Below are 16,031 nucleotides of genomic sequence, written 5' to 3' on the forward strand. Positions count from 1 at the left end.
AATTGTTGATTTTGGAATTTACAGTCTGTTGAGCATGCCAAGAGGCTATGTAACCTGGAGCGAAGTGGCAACTACTTGATCCCTGGCCAAGGGCCATGGCCAGAAAGGGAAGGCGAGTTTAACATTATTTACTTTGTTAAGGAATAAACAGAAATATCACATTTTTTGAAATAGACGACCACAGTCGGGATATGTAGGGGGAGGTTTTCTATGTGTTTTGGTCCCCCCCTCCCTTCTTATTTAAATCAAGAGGGACAGGACCTGTTAACAGTTATAAGCATGTCAAACCTAGAAAAAGGGTTTAGGGCTTGTCTAGGAATCAGGCCTAACACTTGTAGCAAAAAAAGTGTCTCCAGGTCAAGGAACTAGGAGGAACATGATTGCACAGTCTACCTTAGTTGTGTAATTGATGTGCCCTATGGCTCAAGGAATGGTACTCTTCCCTGTATATCAATTTTTTGTTCCTAGCCATCTGCTAGTTTATGTCTTAGTTCTCTGGACAGGGTTCTTAAAGTGTAGGAACTTGGTTATGAAATTATTGTGTTTGTGTTTTGGGCGATTTTTTGCAAGGCAATGCTCTAACTGTCTAACAGAGTCCAGGCACACAACACTAGAAGAAAGACAAGTACTTGTGTTGCATGTGTTTTTTTTGAAGCGGTATTAGGTAAGTTGGCGTTTTGTGTGTGACCTTTTTGGACTTGCATGTCAAGGGCCAGTATGTTTTAGTGATAGCAACTTATGTAAATCAGGATTTTTACCAGATTTGCCTCGAATATTCTTAATTTTTTTGGTTTAATCGACAAAAAGCAGCATTACCCCCAACAGAACATATGTAATTACAGTAACTTCGTTATTTTTGGATAACTTAAAGGTGAGAAATTATTAAGTAGGTAATAGTTTATAAATTATCAGAACTTGTAAAGAATAAACCAACCATTCCCCAAGTGCATTGCACAAACCTCTGGTTCCTAAGTACATTGCACAAACCTCTGGCCAGCCAAATAGCCTGGAAGGTTGGTTTATCAGTACCTAGTGGTTTGGCTTCTGGTGGATTAAGGTTTGCTTTTACTGGCTTAAGTTTTGCTTTTACCTTGGGTTTAACATGAAGATCAAGCATTCTGGTAATAAGCTGTGCTTTTACTGTGGTTTAACTAGTGCTTTATGGTGTTAATTTTACCAAATTGCTTAGCTGTTCACGCGGAAATTGTTGCTTTTTGTTGTGTATAGTTCAGTTTTTTTAATGGAATGTGTTTCATACAATGCACACAATTGAATTGTACACTCTTGAATGTATATTGTCAAGCACTCCTAAGAAAGATTTTAGCGGGAGAATTGCGAGAACAATTGTTTGGCTTATGCTATGTGCTAGCTTAAGTAATTATACAAGGTTTTGAGTTACTGAAAACAGCATGGCTCGTGTTGCAACTCGAGTTTTAGATCATCCTTCGACATCATGCTTGAAGTCGTTTAAGTTTGAGAACTGGCTCGCCTCTCGGGAAAAGGATCGAGCTTGAAGTTCACCTAATAGAAAGCTTAATTCTGCTTCCAAGTATAGTATACTAGTAACAACGAGATTGTGATAAGGCTGGGCTCATATGCTGCTTAGAAACTACTACTATGGTTACTAATATTTATCCGCCAGGTGACAGGCGTGCTACATTTTGAAAGTCGCAAAAAATCACTGGAGTTGCAATTACAGAAGTAATATAATTGATCAAAAGCGCAGAAGGTGCATGGGGGTTTCAGAGAATTGGTTGAATCAAGAAATTGATTTATGTACGATCCACATTGGTATTAGTAGCCTCCTGCACTTGCTCTTTTTTAGTACAATTCTGAGTATGAGGCCCGTGACCACATATTGGAACCCATTATGTTTGCATGTATAAGTCCGTAACTGCTTATCGACGACTGTTTGTGAACCAAACTTATAAGTTAAATTTATAACTTATAAGCTGATAAGTTGAATGTTAGCAATGACATACTTTTTCTCAACTTATTATGATTTTTCATTTTTTCATTAATTTTTTAAATTTGAAAAATATATTTGTAAATGTTAATCTAATATAAAATTCACGAATTAAGATAAATATATTTAAAAGTTTTTTATTTTAGTTCATTTAAGTAAAAAAATGTAAATTATAAATAAAATTATCCAAACGCTTAAATAACTTAAGTATTTATCTACTTATCACTTATAAGTCACTTATTCATTTTAAATCACAAGTTATTTATTTTAAGATTTATTAAACGGGCACAGTATGTTACCCCAGGTGCACAAGCTGTAGTTAATATAAAATGATTAGTTGATATAAATATGGAGGTTAGTATATTGAAAGAAGAGAGAATTTGAGTTAACCAATGCATTAGTCACTAGGGCATGTTCCCTTAAGCTCTCATTTTCATGCTTGATTCTTTGGGAACTATGCATCCCCCCCCACCGCCCAAACTCAGAGCCAACCTATTGGTTGGTCGGTTAGTGGGGGAGATGGTCCAAGGCAAGCGATCACGGTATTATTCTGCCGTACGTGAAATGATGGGACTCCTGTATATTCACACACGTACGTAATTGTTTACAATCATAAGAGTAATAGAAACGAATGCAAAACAAATAATAATCGGACCTCACTACAAGAAAAAGGTCTGTAAGTGACAACACCAAAAAGGTCGGATTTGAGCAAATAACGGTTGACTAAGGCCTAAATAAGATTCGGTTGAGACATTTCTCAGACACCTTAAGGTTATAGATGATCATCTTACTTAACATAGTATCACACCTCACGATTATAGATACTTACTTAACTTAGTATCAAGGCTCAGGTCTCAGGTTCGACCCCTCAAAACTTGGATTTTAATTGAGGGGTGTCATTGTCACGTGAAATGGGAGACTAATAAAACACCTTAACCGGTCGCCTAAAACCGACCGATAATTGCCAACAGTCAGGCAGTTCCTATAGTTGGCATTGAAATGACCTTTGTTTCCTGGGGATTAATTAGCAAAACAGGAACTTATCATTTCAATGCCCTCAACAAGAAGAAAAGAATGTTCAATACATGATCCAATAAAAGATTTAGGAGATCAATAGCTGCATAGCTTATCTTTGACTCCCACCTTGGGAAAATAACTATGTACAGGGATGATGTGTGCCAGGCAGAATATATGTGTGTTTTACCACTGACCATAGTACTTTATTACTAATCACAGTTTAATTGCATGCTAAACATATTCTAAGTTCAACTGGTCAGGTGATACTATTATAATATAAAGCTAACTCTGATCACTTGGTTTAAGGCTCCAGTTGGGATTGTTGTTGAAAACTGCCGTGCTATGAGAAAAATTGGTAGTGGAAAAAGTGTTGTCAGAAAAATTAGATGACTGTTTGATTTTTTTTTTTAATTTATGCATATTTTGAGATATAATATATAAAAATAATATTTTTTAGAATGTTTGATGGTAAAACTGACAGCAGCTTTTAGACCAAAAGCGCTTTTTTCAGACAACATTTTTTTGAATTTACCAAACACTTTTCTGAAAGTTTTTTCCTGAAAAGTTGTTGTAGCCTTTTTCAGACAACAACTTTTTGAATTTACCAAACACTTTTCTGACAGTTTTTTGTTGTAACTGTCTGTAACAGCAATATAAAACGGGGCCTAAATCTCTATAAAAACACACTTGAGATTCCTTGTTTAGTCTCTTTTTGAACTTTGAACAATAAAGTTTTAGAGAACCTGAGAATATAGAGCATACTCAGCTGTCAACACCTAAGGTAACTCAGCAAAGATTAGAATGGAGTTAGTAAGGTTTCTACTGGTGATAATCGCGAGTCTCGTCCTGGTTTTGCACAACTCCTGTGCTCATGCTGTTCATCACCAAGGTAACATCTAACTTCTACTAGCTAGAGCTCAGTCGTCTGTGTCGTAGATACCTTAAAGATTGACAATCGGATTATAGCTTTAAACTATTATTTCAGGAAGGGAACTGAAAGGGAACTCACTAATGGCTGGCAAAGAAAATGCTGCACCTGCTAAAATGGTATACATACTGCATCTATCTTTAAAACGCTTTCTTAGTAGCATGAAACCAATATTGTGATTGATTAGTGCTAAAAATACAGGGTTCTTAATGTATTTGGTGTTAACTTAGAGCAGACTAACTATTCTGACTATCAGTTTTATCAACAGAATGGCAAAGCCTTGGAGACAAAAACAAGGCATTCGGGTGAGAAAGATGAAAGAAACGTATTTACTGAGGATGCAATCGATAGGGAGGTTATGAACATGATGCGCAGGGATTATCATCCCAGAGGAAGGACTACAGGGAGGCACAAACCTCCCATCCATAACCACAACCATAAGCATTGATCTGAATCTGATCTTGCTACAGACATAGGTCAGTAATCAGTTAGGTTTAGGCTCACAATTTTGACCCCCAGCAGTGAACTTAACCCCCAACACCATCTTATTTTTTTCTCTTTTCCCCTGCTGTTATAGACAGTCAGTCAGCACTCAGCTATCATAATGTTGTAACTCTTCACTATGCTCTTGGCCAAGCTCTGAAAAAGTAGTAGTTCCTACTTTGTACATTACATATGGTCATGTGGGCTAAAAGTATTAGTTTATCAAAACTGCATTTCTAGCACTCTAATACTTGCTTTTGTATCTCTAGCACCTTGAACTTGGCCAAGTCTGTTGCACACTTGCACTCCATATACCTCTAACACAAACATCTGATACTTAAAAACTGAAATTAGACGATTAACATCTGTTCTCGATAAATTTAGCAAACAATTAGCAATGTATTTATACATCATCCAGAGATACAAACTTGCTGTAGTTTTAAAGTTAATCCACATCACAAATCTATGCTGAAGACATTCTGTTCAGGAAATAAGAATGGCAAACTCATACAGTAGCAATGTTGTAGAATGAACACCATAATTAATATATTAAAGATAAAAAAACACTATCGAATATTGATGTAACACCCAGTGGACAGAATATGAGTCAAGTAACAAGTGTTTTCACCAGGGATTACCAACAATCAGTGCGTACATATAGGAACCTATGAACGACACAATCCTCTAGCACATACGACAGGATGTCCTAAATAAATAATTAGATACAGCCCGGATGTAGTTCAACATTAACCAACGTAAACATATCACCAATATGTCATCCTACATTCTACCAAAATTTTGTTAAGAAACTATTAGGAGAATCTGGAATGAGAATACTAACTGTGACTTTGTCAAGATTGATATGAACCGGCTTCATCAAGCTTTAAGGGCAAGGAGTTATTTGTTGGTTGTATAAACGTTGCACCAACTGTTGAACCTGAAGCTATAATGATCTCTTTAACCATGGCAATAACTAACTCGTAATAAACCAAATTATATGTACACACTTTCTAAAAGAGAAGTCCATGGTGAGTTTGCTTCTAAATTAGATTCTCCTCAGCTCTCACCACCTTCAAGTTCTTCTTGATCTTCCATTTGAGTGTCTTCTTTGGTGTTGATTTCCTCGCCATCACCTTCGTGATTCTCACTACTGCTACGGAACAATAATTGAGACGTGGTAACATCATCATCAAGATCCTCATCAGTTTCTTTGTCATTTGGTAATGAGATTGTATTGTTCATCCAAGAAGGGCAAGGGTGCATTACTCCAAGGCCAGCTGGAAATTGAGAGGGATTTGAAGGACTGGAAGAATAGTTCAATGTTTCGTTTTCAGGTCTCAAGCAAGAACATTCAGGAATAGGGAATGAGAGAAAAGATAATGATTTTGATTTTGTGGATTCTTCTGCTAGTCCATCAATGATACTTTTTCTCAGGTGTCTGCGTACTGATGTTATCCATGTATGATTGGCTTCATATAAATGGTCTCGGATTTCTTCCATATGCTCGACAACTTTTTTCCTGTGTTGGAAGCACAAAATTATACAAGTACATTAGCATATTAGCAAGTTGACGTGACTCCCAAACAAGTTCAAGCATCTTATAAGGTATATAAGCAAGCAAATTGACACACATGGTATCAATTTGACACTTCAATATAATTAGAACCCTTCTCACCTCCACGTCCCAACAAATAATTACAATTGCAAACACTTACTTAGAAAGGTATGATAATGAGTTACCTGTCCAGCCTGAACGTTTTTGATGCAGCAGATTGGTAAAGCCTATGCCCCATTACCAAACTTGCGAAATTAGGGTGTCCTTTACCATCTCTATCGAATCCCGGGATGAAAACGTCAGCTTCAACACATATAGTGTAGTCTATTGCCTCCCATAATAGTTTGTGGGCATTAGTCCTTAATTCCATAACAGTAGTCTCAGGCTCATTATCACTCTCAGCCACCCAGCCCCACCAACCCTCAATGTTGTAGGACTTGGGCCGTGCTGGAGGTGGTGGAAGTGGACGTGGACGAGGACCTGAAGTTTTCCACGCTTCAAATTTTATTTCTTCCTTTGCAGAAGGTGGAGGTCTAGGATATTTGTCAACAAGGTTAGGCTCGTGGCCGTAGATTTTATTCAGTTCCCATGCCGAGGTCAGGGAGGTTCTATCAACGACATTTTCGAACATGGCGTGTAAGGGAATTAACTTCTTTTGACCACCAAAAACTTCTCTAGCAGAAACATAAATTACTGTGTCCCATGAGTAACCATAAGCGCGAAGAAGAATACCAACCTGTCATTAACAACGTCTTGATTGCATTAATTGATATATAATACATAATGTAGTGTAAAATTAGCCCCCACACTCATCATTCCCATCCCCTTCAAACAATAGATAGATCATCTTTTTTTTTGTGTGTGTGTGTGTGTGAGAGAGAGAGAGAGAGATTTTGCATCGTTACCTCTTCGGGCATAAGTGGACAAGACCCATTATGCCGCTGATCTTCTGAATTCACAGTAAGATTTCCTTTCACGATTCCACGTTTTAGCATCCACGCTCGTCTGTGCTGAATGAGTTCAGTGTGTACATCCTTGATAACAACATAGGAAGTTCGATAAGCTTCATGTAATTTGGTATTGAAATTTTACAATCATCTATTCAGAATCAAGCAGATACCTGGAAGAGTTCAGCACAACCATAATACGCCAACACATCTCTGGTGATCCCCAAGTCATAGGCAATAAATGGACGACGAGTAGCCCTTAATCTGAAGAGTGAAAACATATAAGCATACAAACTCCAGAGAACATAAAATTGCATGCCAGAAGGTGGCTCAAATTTGTGACCTGCTTAATATTTTAGTTGCCAGCTCCTGGACCTCCTGCCGAAATCTTAGAGCATGAAAAGCGACCCTACATCTAAGCCTCTGATAATCTTCTAGATGGGGAGGAAGCACTGCCTAAAACAGATTCAGACAAGGTCACAATCATCACGGATAAGGGAACCTTTCTATGTTCTTTAAGGAAGAAAGATATATCCATGTAATAATTAAACAGAGCAAGACCGATAGACACATGAACTTAATTAAACCACAAATCCACAAGTGAAAGAAGACAGACTCGAATGACTATTATCTTGCAAACACATGTCTTTGAATCATTAATAGGTGAGATCCAATTGAAGAATATTCTAAATTTCCATACATTTAAACTGTTTACTCAGCTCTAGGAATCATAAGCCCAGATGATTATCTGACTTGTGTATTTAGGAACATTAAGATGACGGTCATCGCAAAGTAATCTGAAATATATTTTAGTTTTAGAAAGTAAATCAGGTTGAAACACTATGATTATAAGAACACGTTATTTCCTAGTATAAATCAGTTAAAGCAACTGCGACTTAAACATGTGCCAAAACACTTAATTAGTCAATGACACAATGCTATGAAACAATATGCAACAAAGACTTTAGTATAACTTCAGCAATTTTTATCTCTTATAATTAGCATCATCCTGATCATAAAAAATGAGAGGTTACACTGTAAATGTGCTTTTGACGTGATAATAGTTTTAAGAAATAACAATCATGTTATAGTCTAGAATCAACATGAAAGCATTAGGTTCAAATTGAATATCGAACCCAGCTTACACCTATTGAAACGCATTTGATGGAATTTGAACTCTGCAATTATCTAATCACACAAATCTATATCCGTATGCACAACTATGCTAGTATCCTATTTGGAAAGTCACTCGCAACCAGTCACTTCCTCAATTCTGTCGTAGATTGTGGTATATATCTATTTTATAAAGTTTTCCTCATAAAGTCAGAAATTTATAATATTAGCAACGCGGAATTAGATCTAGATATATAGTGTTGTAAAATATTTTTTGGATGACTCTTGGCCTTTTATGTACTTGAGACTTTTAGGAATTCATTTTCCATGTAACCTGCAAGTCTACAACATATAGCCTATATAAGGCTTTTGTAAGTGCTTGATTTGGGATGTATGAAAATCACTTCTTCCTCCCTCAACTCTCTTTAGTATACTCGTATATTTATAACACTTTAGCACAATAATTTCGGTTTTTGTTCAATATTAAGCTAATAGAAGAATTAAATAATGATATCTTCTACACTAAGGCAGGACCAGCGGAGAGAAGGTAAAAAATGATAGAAACCATGCCCCCACTAACAAATTCCTCGAGAATACTCAACAAAACCAATATACGTCAAGGAGTATGCCTTTTTGTCGCATGCATATGCTGCTACTGCTATAACATATATTTTGCTAATGTCATAACATTATATAGACAAGTAATAAGTATCAAAAGGAACAACATAATTCACATTACCTGCAAGCATCCTCCTTCTGAAACAACAAGTTCAACTACGGAATGCCTGTTTAACACCGGTAGAACATGATGGAGATAAAAATACGGCGAAGCAGAGTGTGGCACATTAAATGTAGGAATTTCTTTCTTTCTCCTAGCTCCTTTGAGATTCTTAGGAAGAGTTTTAACAATGTTTACGTCTTTCGCTAATGCAGCCATGAACTGATCCTCATTATATAGATAGGCAAAACTTTTAAACTGCGAACTGCATGTAGTATGAACAAGTAAGCTAATGAGACCTACTACAGTTCTTAGGAAGTTCTTTATCATCAAATTGTATCACATAACTTTATATTAGGTAATAATTTCACATACCTGATACCCTTACTACTAGTAGCCGACTGGATCTCAGGAATGACTAAAGTTGCGTTGAGAAGCCGAGATATGACTACAACATCACTAATCTACAAATATTCATTTTTAAGGCATAATAATAATATGCATAAACCGAAAGAAAGTATTAAACTTGAGTGAAGTATACTTACCGAGTTCCTAATCTCATGAAATTCGCCTCGAATTCTAACAAATATATATCCATTTGTTTGTGAAACGGGAACTGTACAACAATATTTTAAGGATGCATCAGTATCAGTAAATTATGCATGTGGAAATTAACTTTCGTGAACTCTTTATATAGGAAATGGTGTAAACTCCTGTGTCTTAACTTATCTATAGATTTTCTTTCTTATAGCACGCCACGTGACTAATTACAAATGAATCAACAGATGGGGATCTCAGCCCCCAGCCATACCCACCTCATAGAAAGGCCCGCTTAATATACTCATTCACAAATGTTAAATAATTAGTAGGAAGGACTGAACCAACACAGGCTTGACCAATAAGGAGTTTATTACAAGTTAAACTTCATGTAATTTTGATTTGCTATACTGCTTTTGTACACACACAATCTTCAGGGATTAAATAAATCACAAACCAGCCCATATTCTTTCCGGAAATATATGTTTTTCGCCATCGCCACCTCATACCCCATAAAAAGGACAAACTGGCCCATTTGAATGGGTCATATGAGTTTCCCATTACCACACCCTAACAACAGAAGATCGACTTCCTTTACACATTCTACACTTTGCCTCACCATAAGATTATGTTTAACATTTTCTAAGAATCATACCCAATCAGGATGAGAACGATAAGTCCTTTAGGAACATAAAACGGACACATTAATTTAAACACCTTGGATATCTAAGGGCCAACTTAGCTCACACTTCATAATATTTCAGGTTTCATCCTGTTCCTACTTCCTGAGAATCACAATGTTGTTCCCATGTGAAAACTGGTTTGATGGATTTACTTGGTTGGAACTGGAAAATAATTTTATACATGCCCCTTAGAATTCCAAATAACTCTTACTGCTTGTTCGGTTGACCTCTAAAATACCTCGGAAGTTGAAATCAGTGCATTTCATGGAGTTGTGTGTTTAACATGATAAAGAGCAGTGGAAGTTCCTTAGCATTCTGAATTTCCATTAAACATAGGAAGTTGTTCAGCATTCAGTAACTTCCCCCTGGTAAGTTACAATTCCCATGGGAAGTGAGATCCTAAATAACAACCAAACACATCATCATGCTTACAACGCATTACGATTTATATAGGCAATGCAACTTATATAGAAAGTAACTTCTCATTGCAAACCAAACAAGCACTTATTCTCATCCCCCAGCCTCCCCCCTCTCATTCCCCATTCTCGTTTCCATGTGTCCAACTGATTTTCAAACAAGAGTTAGTATTCATAAAGTAGGTGTTGTTAATTTCAGCATTGCTGTATACATATAGCATCTATTTATGCCAATTATATGTACTAGTGTCTGCAAGTTTTATTTAGGTAATAAATGGACTACATCACAAGGAAATTATATAACTTGCCGGGATCAATATTTTAAAGATAAGATGAGAGAGTATCTTCCGGTCTTACCCCTTGAGAAAAGAGACTAATTATAAGTATGTATTTTCTGATGGCGAATAACCAACATGACAATTTTCTTTTGTTCAACAAATTACAGTGATTAAACTTAAACCACGATGAATTTCTTGAGAGGTGCTGTAGATAATCCAGACAATCAAAGGATCATAATACAAATATGCCATACACATAACTCAAAAGTAGCAATATACCTGCATAATTCCCTCTTGGGTTAGCATGTGGATGTAAAGATTCCAGTCTCCTAACTGGACCCCAAAGTCTTCTATACAGCGGTTTCTGATAAACAAGAAGAGGGAATTCAGGAAGATCTTTGGGTTTCCAAATTAAGTTAATAATTTGAGACGTCTTGTGATTGGGGCAAGAAGTAAAATATAGTAATGACTACTTAAAAAAACAAAATGACACCGATTCGAACCCCTATCCCTAAACAAAAACAGATTACTAATATTTTTTAGGGTTGATAGTCGGTTGAATAATTACATTTACTTGCTATCCCCTAGGCTAAGTTGTAATGCTAAGGATATTAATCATTTTTGGTCAAACATAATAAGTCCATCAATTTTTGGAGGTATGTCATTTTCTCCAGTTAAGTTTCAATGTAGGTCCACTGAAGGAAGAATAATACCAAAACAAAAGAAGTTCTAAACATTCCTGTACCTATATTCTCTTAACCTCGAACTCTCATTCACCCATTTACAATCAGTCAATAACTCAATATAAGTTCATTCGCACTATGCATACAACTATGCAAGGCATTATTGACTAATTTCATCACAATCGAAATAACTAAAATTTTCAAACAGAAAGCAAAAGTCACCAGATTTACAGTGCTGAGACACTGCACAGATCATAATGTGATTGAAATACATCAAGAAAATATAAAAAGAAACAAAAAGATTAGATCTTTAATTGAAATATAGTACTAGTTACCAAGCTAGACAGATCTGCATTCTCAAACATGGGTCTCCAAGAAAAGATAGTAATAGCAGATTGGTACTGTGAAATCCCCTCATCATCAGTGTATCTTGCCAGGAGAAAATGTGTACAAAGAGAAAAAGCAGACAGAACAAGCCCAACTAAACCAACCCACTTCAGTTTAGACTTGAACACCATCTTTCCTTCCCCTTTCATTGATACCCAACTTTTCATAATCCCCTACTCATTAAAAACATAAAATCTCTCTCTCTCTCTCCCTCTCCCTCTCTCTCTCTCCCTCTCCCTCCCTCTCTCTTTCTCTCTCTCTCCCTCTCTCTCTCTCCTTCTCTCTCTCTCTCCTCTCTCTCTCTCTCCTCTCTCTCTCTCTCTCTCCCTCCCTCTCTCTCTCTTTCAGACAGGGAGTATGTATGTGTGTGATGTTTTTCTGACTAAAAATTGAAGTAAAGAAAGCCAACTGTCTCTGCAAACATGGGTTAAGTTAAGCTGGTTGAAAGATGAGAGATTTCTCACACTAATTGGACATGCCCCATATTCTTTGCACAACACAACTGGTGTATTATTGATTTTTTAATATCTCACTTATGTGGCGCGTGAGTTTTCTGCACAGCGCGTGCATGTGGATGTAAGAATTGAAGTCGTACGTAGAGGTGAGCAAAAAATTTCATAACCGTCCAAACCAACCGTTTCAAACCGCCCAAACCGAAATTTAATGGTTTTGTAACGGTTTAAATCGGTTATGGTTTCATTTTTCCAAAACCCGAAAAATAACGGTTTGGTTTGGATTTGTGTTTTATACCGCCCGTTATATCCAAACCACCCGAATCTATTAAAATATTTTATTTATATATTTTAAGGATACATATATTAGATAAATTATTAATATTTATAAGTAGTTGAATCCATATTATGTTAAGTGCACTTGAATGTTACATATTTAAGTTAAAAAATCCAAATTATTACATAATGAATTTGTTTAGTTGATAATTTATTAACTTATTAAATTTTTTACCTAGTAAATATATGCACATATTTTTTCTTAAAGATTTAAACGGAAACCGTCCAACCCGAACCCTTATAGTTTGGGTGGTTTGGTTATATCAGTAACGGTTATGGTTACTGATAACGGTTATGAAATTTAACGGTTTTACATTTTACTTAACCCTTATAGTTTGGGTGGTTTGGTTATATCAGTAACGGTTATGGTTACAGTAATGGTTAAGTAAAATGTAAAACCGTTAAATTTGGTTTGGATGGTTATCAGCTCTAAACCCGCCTATTTCACCCGATACTCACCCCTAGTGTCACGTGTGAGTTTACTGTTTAAGTGTCGTGTCACGTGACCTCATCTCCTTAATTAACCACGGATAAATGTGTGATTATTTTAACTTTTCATTAAATTGTCTTACTTGTTTTTCTTTGAATACTAAACGGAAATTTTTTTATCACCGATCCCCGCCAGAGGGCTTCTCGAGGGGATGCAGGGAATAATTAAAAATAATATTTTTTCTATTTTTAATATATTTTTTAAATAAATAGCAGTCTACTAATTCGTTATATATAGAAACATTGATTATATCTCATATTTTTAATATCAAATTATATTAAAATTTATTTGTAATTTAAATGAATGACAAATTAAAAATATATATTATATCATAATGTAAAAAAGTTGATCAATAAAATTATAGATTATTTTAAAATTATTATAATTCTTTTAAATATTGTTTTTATAAAAAATTATTTAATAAAATATATATATAAAAAGTTATCAGGTTGACTAAGAGAATTTTTAAATGTGAAGTGAGTGAAAAAAAATATGAAGTGATGACATTTTTAAAATTTCATAATAAAACTACAAAAACTAAATAAAAATGAGACACATAAATAATATAAACTAATATTTTATTTACTCGAAAATTAAAGTAATAAAAAAGAATTTGTTAAAAAAAGGATGTAGCTCATCTAATGAAAATTTTAATATAAACTCAACAATATATGTAGCACGCACTAACATTAAGTTTTTGAGTAGGAGATTTAGGGTTTAGTAGATATAATAATATACCTATTTTTAACAAAAAATTGTGTGAGAAATGACATTTTTATAATTTTCCAATATAACAGGGCAAAATTATAATTTTACCGTCATTAAAATGTCTCAATTTATCCCTAATCCTCTTTTAATATATATAAGGAGATATAATATAAGTTCAACTACGAAAATTAAAAAAAAAACGGCGTTAAATAAATAATGTAAAGCAACATTTTATTTACTCTAAAATTAAAATAATGAAAAAAATTATGATTGAATGAGACGATGTTCTTTATCTAATAAGATTTTTAAAAATGTTTTATGAAGAAGGTGGTCGGTTATGTCCCTTGACGGTCGGTTTTCTGGGTTTTGTAATGGTCAAAAGTGGTCGGTTATGCCTATTTTCGGTTGGTTTTAAGATCTGATTTTTAAAAAAAATTACAGGTTTCTTGTATACCAAACCAAATCAATACACAAACCAATCACAAATCCAATCCAATCACAACCAAACAACAATGATAATCATTAAACTATACTACTCAAAATTATTCGCAAAAACTAGTAAATTTTACAATTAAACCATAGTAATTAAATCCAACACAAACATTCACAAACTCCAATAACCGGAGGATTAAACCGTATTATTACATCATTATATTCAATTCTAAATAACCGACAAAGTATCAAACCATCACAACATATTATATTACATCCCATAAGCATCAAATTACAATAACTTAAAATCGATCAATGTAAACTAATCCGACAAATCAACATCGGACGATCCACCGCCATCACCGCCGCCATCATCAAAGTCCTCGTCATCGGAGGTCTCATCCTCGGACGTGTAATCCTTATCGACTTCCATAGCACGCCGATTGTTTTCCTAGATACACAGGTTTAATTAAACTAGTTAAAAGGAAGAAACAAAATTTACATGTGAATGAAACAAATAAGGTTATTTTGAGCGATATCTTCAATCAAGGAGCCCGCGTTATACACGATCTCGCCATCAATAAGGTTATTCCATTGCAACCTTTGGGTATGATCGGAGGATGGATCAGAGGCCTCGAGAGCGGTACGTGCGAATGTAGCTATCTCCGCATCGGAAAGTTGGCGAACAAACCGATTTGGATTAGCACGGATCTCTGTAAGCACATTCCTCACGATGGAAGATATACATTGTCGGGGATGGCTTCACGTTGTCTTGGAGCGGATGAAGATGAGTCGACTTCATTTCGTGTGGAATCTCGGTACCGGGTAGCAAATGTAGGCAAGAGATCGGTGGCCCGAGCATTGGGGAACCCCACCACATAATTCTTTTTCGGCCTTGTACCTTGGGGGACCTCCAAGGCTTCCATCCACCAATCCCACGACTCATCCCGATCACCCGTTTGTGTAAACTCCACGGGCATGCGCTCGAGAATGGCGGCATATCGTTCCTACAAATTCATTTAAAACAATTAACGATGCATTTAAAATCAAATAAAAATACATATAAAATCACATATAAAAATGCATTCAAAATCACATAAATACATATAAAATCACATATTAATGATGTATTTAAAATCAAATAAAAATGCATATAAAATCACATATAAAAATGCATTTAAAATCACATAAATACATATAAAATCACATATTAATGATGCATTTAAAATCACATAAAAATGCATATAAAATCACATATAAAAATGTATTTAAAATCACATAAATAGATATAAAATCACATATTAATGTATTTTGACAATAGAAGGTCGTTGGTTCGAATCTCATTGTATAAACAAGTTTTCTTAATTTTAGCTTAAATTATATAAGAGTGTCATTTTTGTAATTTTTGAAAATAAAAGGGTAAACTAGTAATCTTACAGCTATTAAAATAGCTCAATTTGCCCCTGGTTGCCCTTTAATATATAGAAGGAGATATAATTTTAGTTAAGATCACGGTGGTCATTTGTTATTTTAGTTGTAATTGCGTTTCAGAAATCGTAATTAATTGATTGAGTTACCGATTTGTAATTTTTGATAATTTTTTAAAAAATCGAGTGATTTATATATGAATATTTTTAATTGATTTATCGGAGATTCTCGGTATTCTAAAAATTCCCGATTAATCGCCGATTAATCCTTAAAAAATAGTTGATCGATTTAATTTTTGAAATCCGATTCATATTTACAAATCATTTTTGAATTATATAATTCATAATAAATAAGGTAAATGTTTTAAATATTATTAAAATATTTAAATATATCAATTTTTTGTTTCCATTAATCCCTATGATTAATCCCCGATTTATCGATTAATCCCTAATTCATACATAAACCATTCTTAAA

General features: G+C 34.8%; 1 protein-coding gene and 1 long non-coding RNA gene across 2 annotated transcripts; one reads left to right on the forward strand and one right to left on the reverse strand.

Moving 5' to 3' along the window:
* The first annotated feature begins 3,666 nt into the window (after positions 1–3,666).
* On the forward strand, positions 3,667–4,636 carry LOC141700107 (uncharacterized). The gene is made up of 3 exons (XR_012566217.1): positions 3,667–3,872; positions 3,969–4,030; positions 4,180–4,636. It is a non-coding gene; the product is annotated as an uncharacterized LOC141700107 (long non-coding RNA).
* Positions 4,637–4,913: 277 nt separating this feature from the next.
* On the reverse strand, positions 4,914–12,198 carry LOC141700110 (O-fucosyltransferase 27-like). Its single transcript, XM_074503884.1, has 10 exons — positions 11,660–12,198; positions 10,921–11,005; positions 9,273–9,343; positions 9,103–9,191; positions 8,749–8,992; positions 7,240–7,352; positions 7,070–7,160; positions 6,855–6,983; positions 6,135–6,685; positions 4,914–5,913 (listed from the first exon to the last, which is right to left on the reverse strand). The coding sequence occupies exons 1-10, from the start codon at positions 11,876–11,878 to the stop codon at positions 5,451–5,453; spliced, it is 2,055 nt and encodes a 684-aa protein (XP_074359985.1). The 5' UTR covers positions 11,879–12,198; the 3' UTR covers positions 4,914–5,450.
* Between the last annotated feature and the right edge of the window lie 3,833 nt (positions 12,199–16,031).

This window comes from Apium graveolens, unplaced genomic scaffold (genome assembly GCF_009905375.1).
Source record: "Apium graveolens cultivar Ventura unplaced genomic scaffold, ASM990537v1 ctg1791, whole genome shotgun sequence".
Lineage (NCBI taxonomy): Eukaryota > Viridiplantae > Streptophyta > Magnoliopsida > Apiales > Apiaceae > Apium > Apium graveolens.

Coding starts and splice junctions, on each gene's coding strand:
- LOC141700110 (XM_074503884.1), bottom strand. CDS start 11,878: ATGAAAAGTTGGGTATCAATGAAAGGGGAAGGAAAGATGGTGTTCAAG. Junction 9,192..9,272: donor TTCATGAGATTAGGAACTCG/GTAAGTATACTT, acceptor GAATATTTGTAG/ATTAGTGATGTTGTAGTCAT. Junction 7,161..7,239: donor GCAACTAAAATATTAAGCAG/GTCACAAATTTG, acceptor TTCACTCTTCAG/ATTAAGGGCTACTCGTCGTC.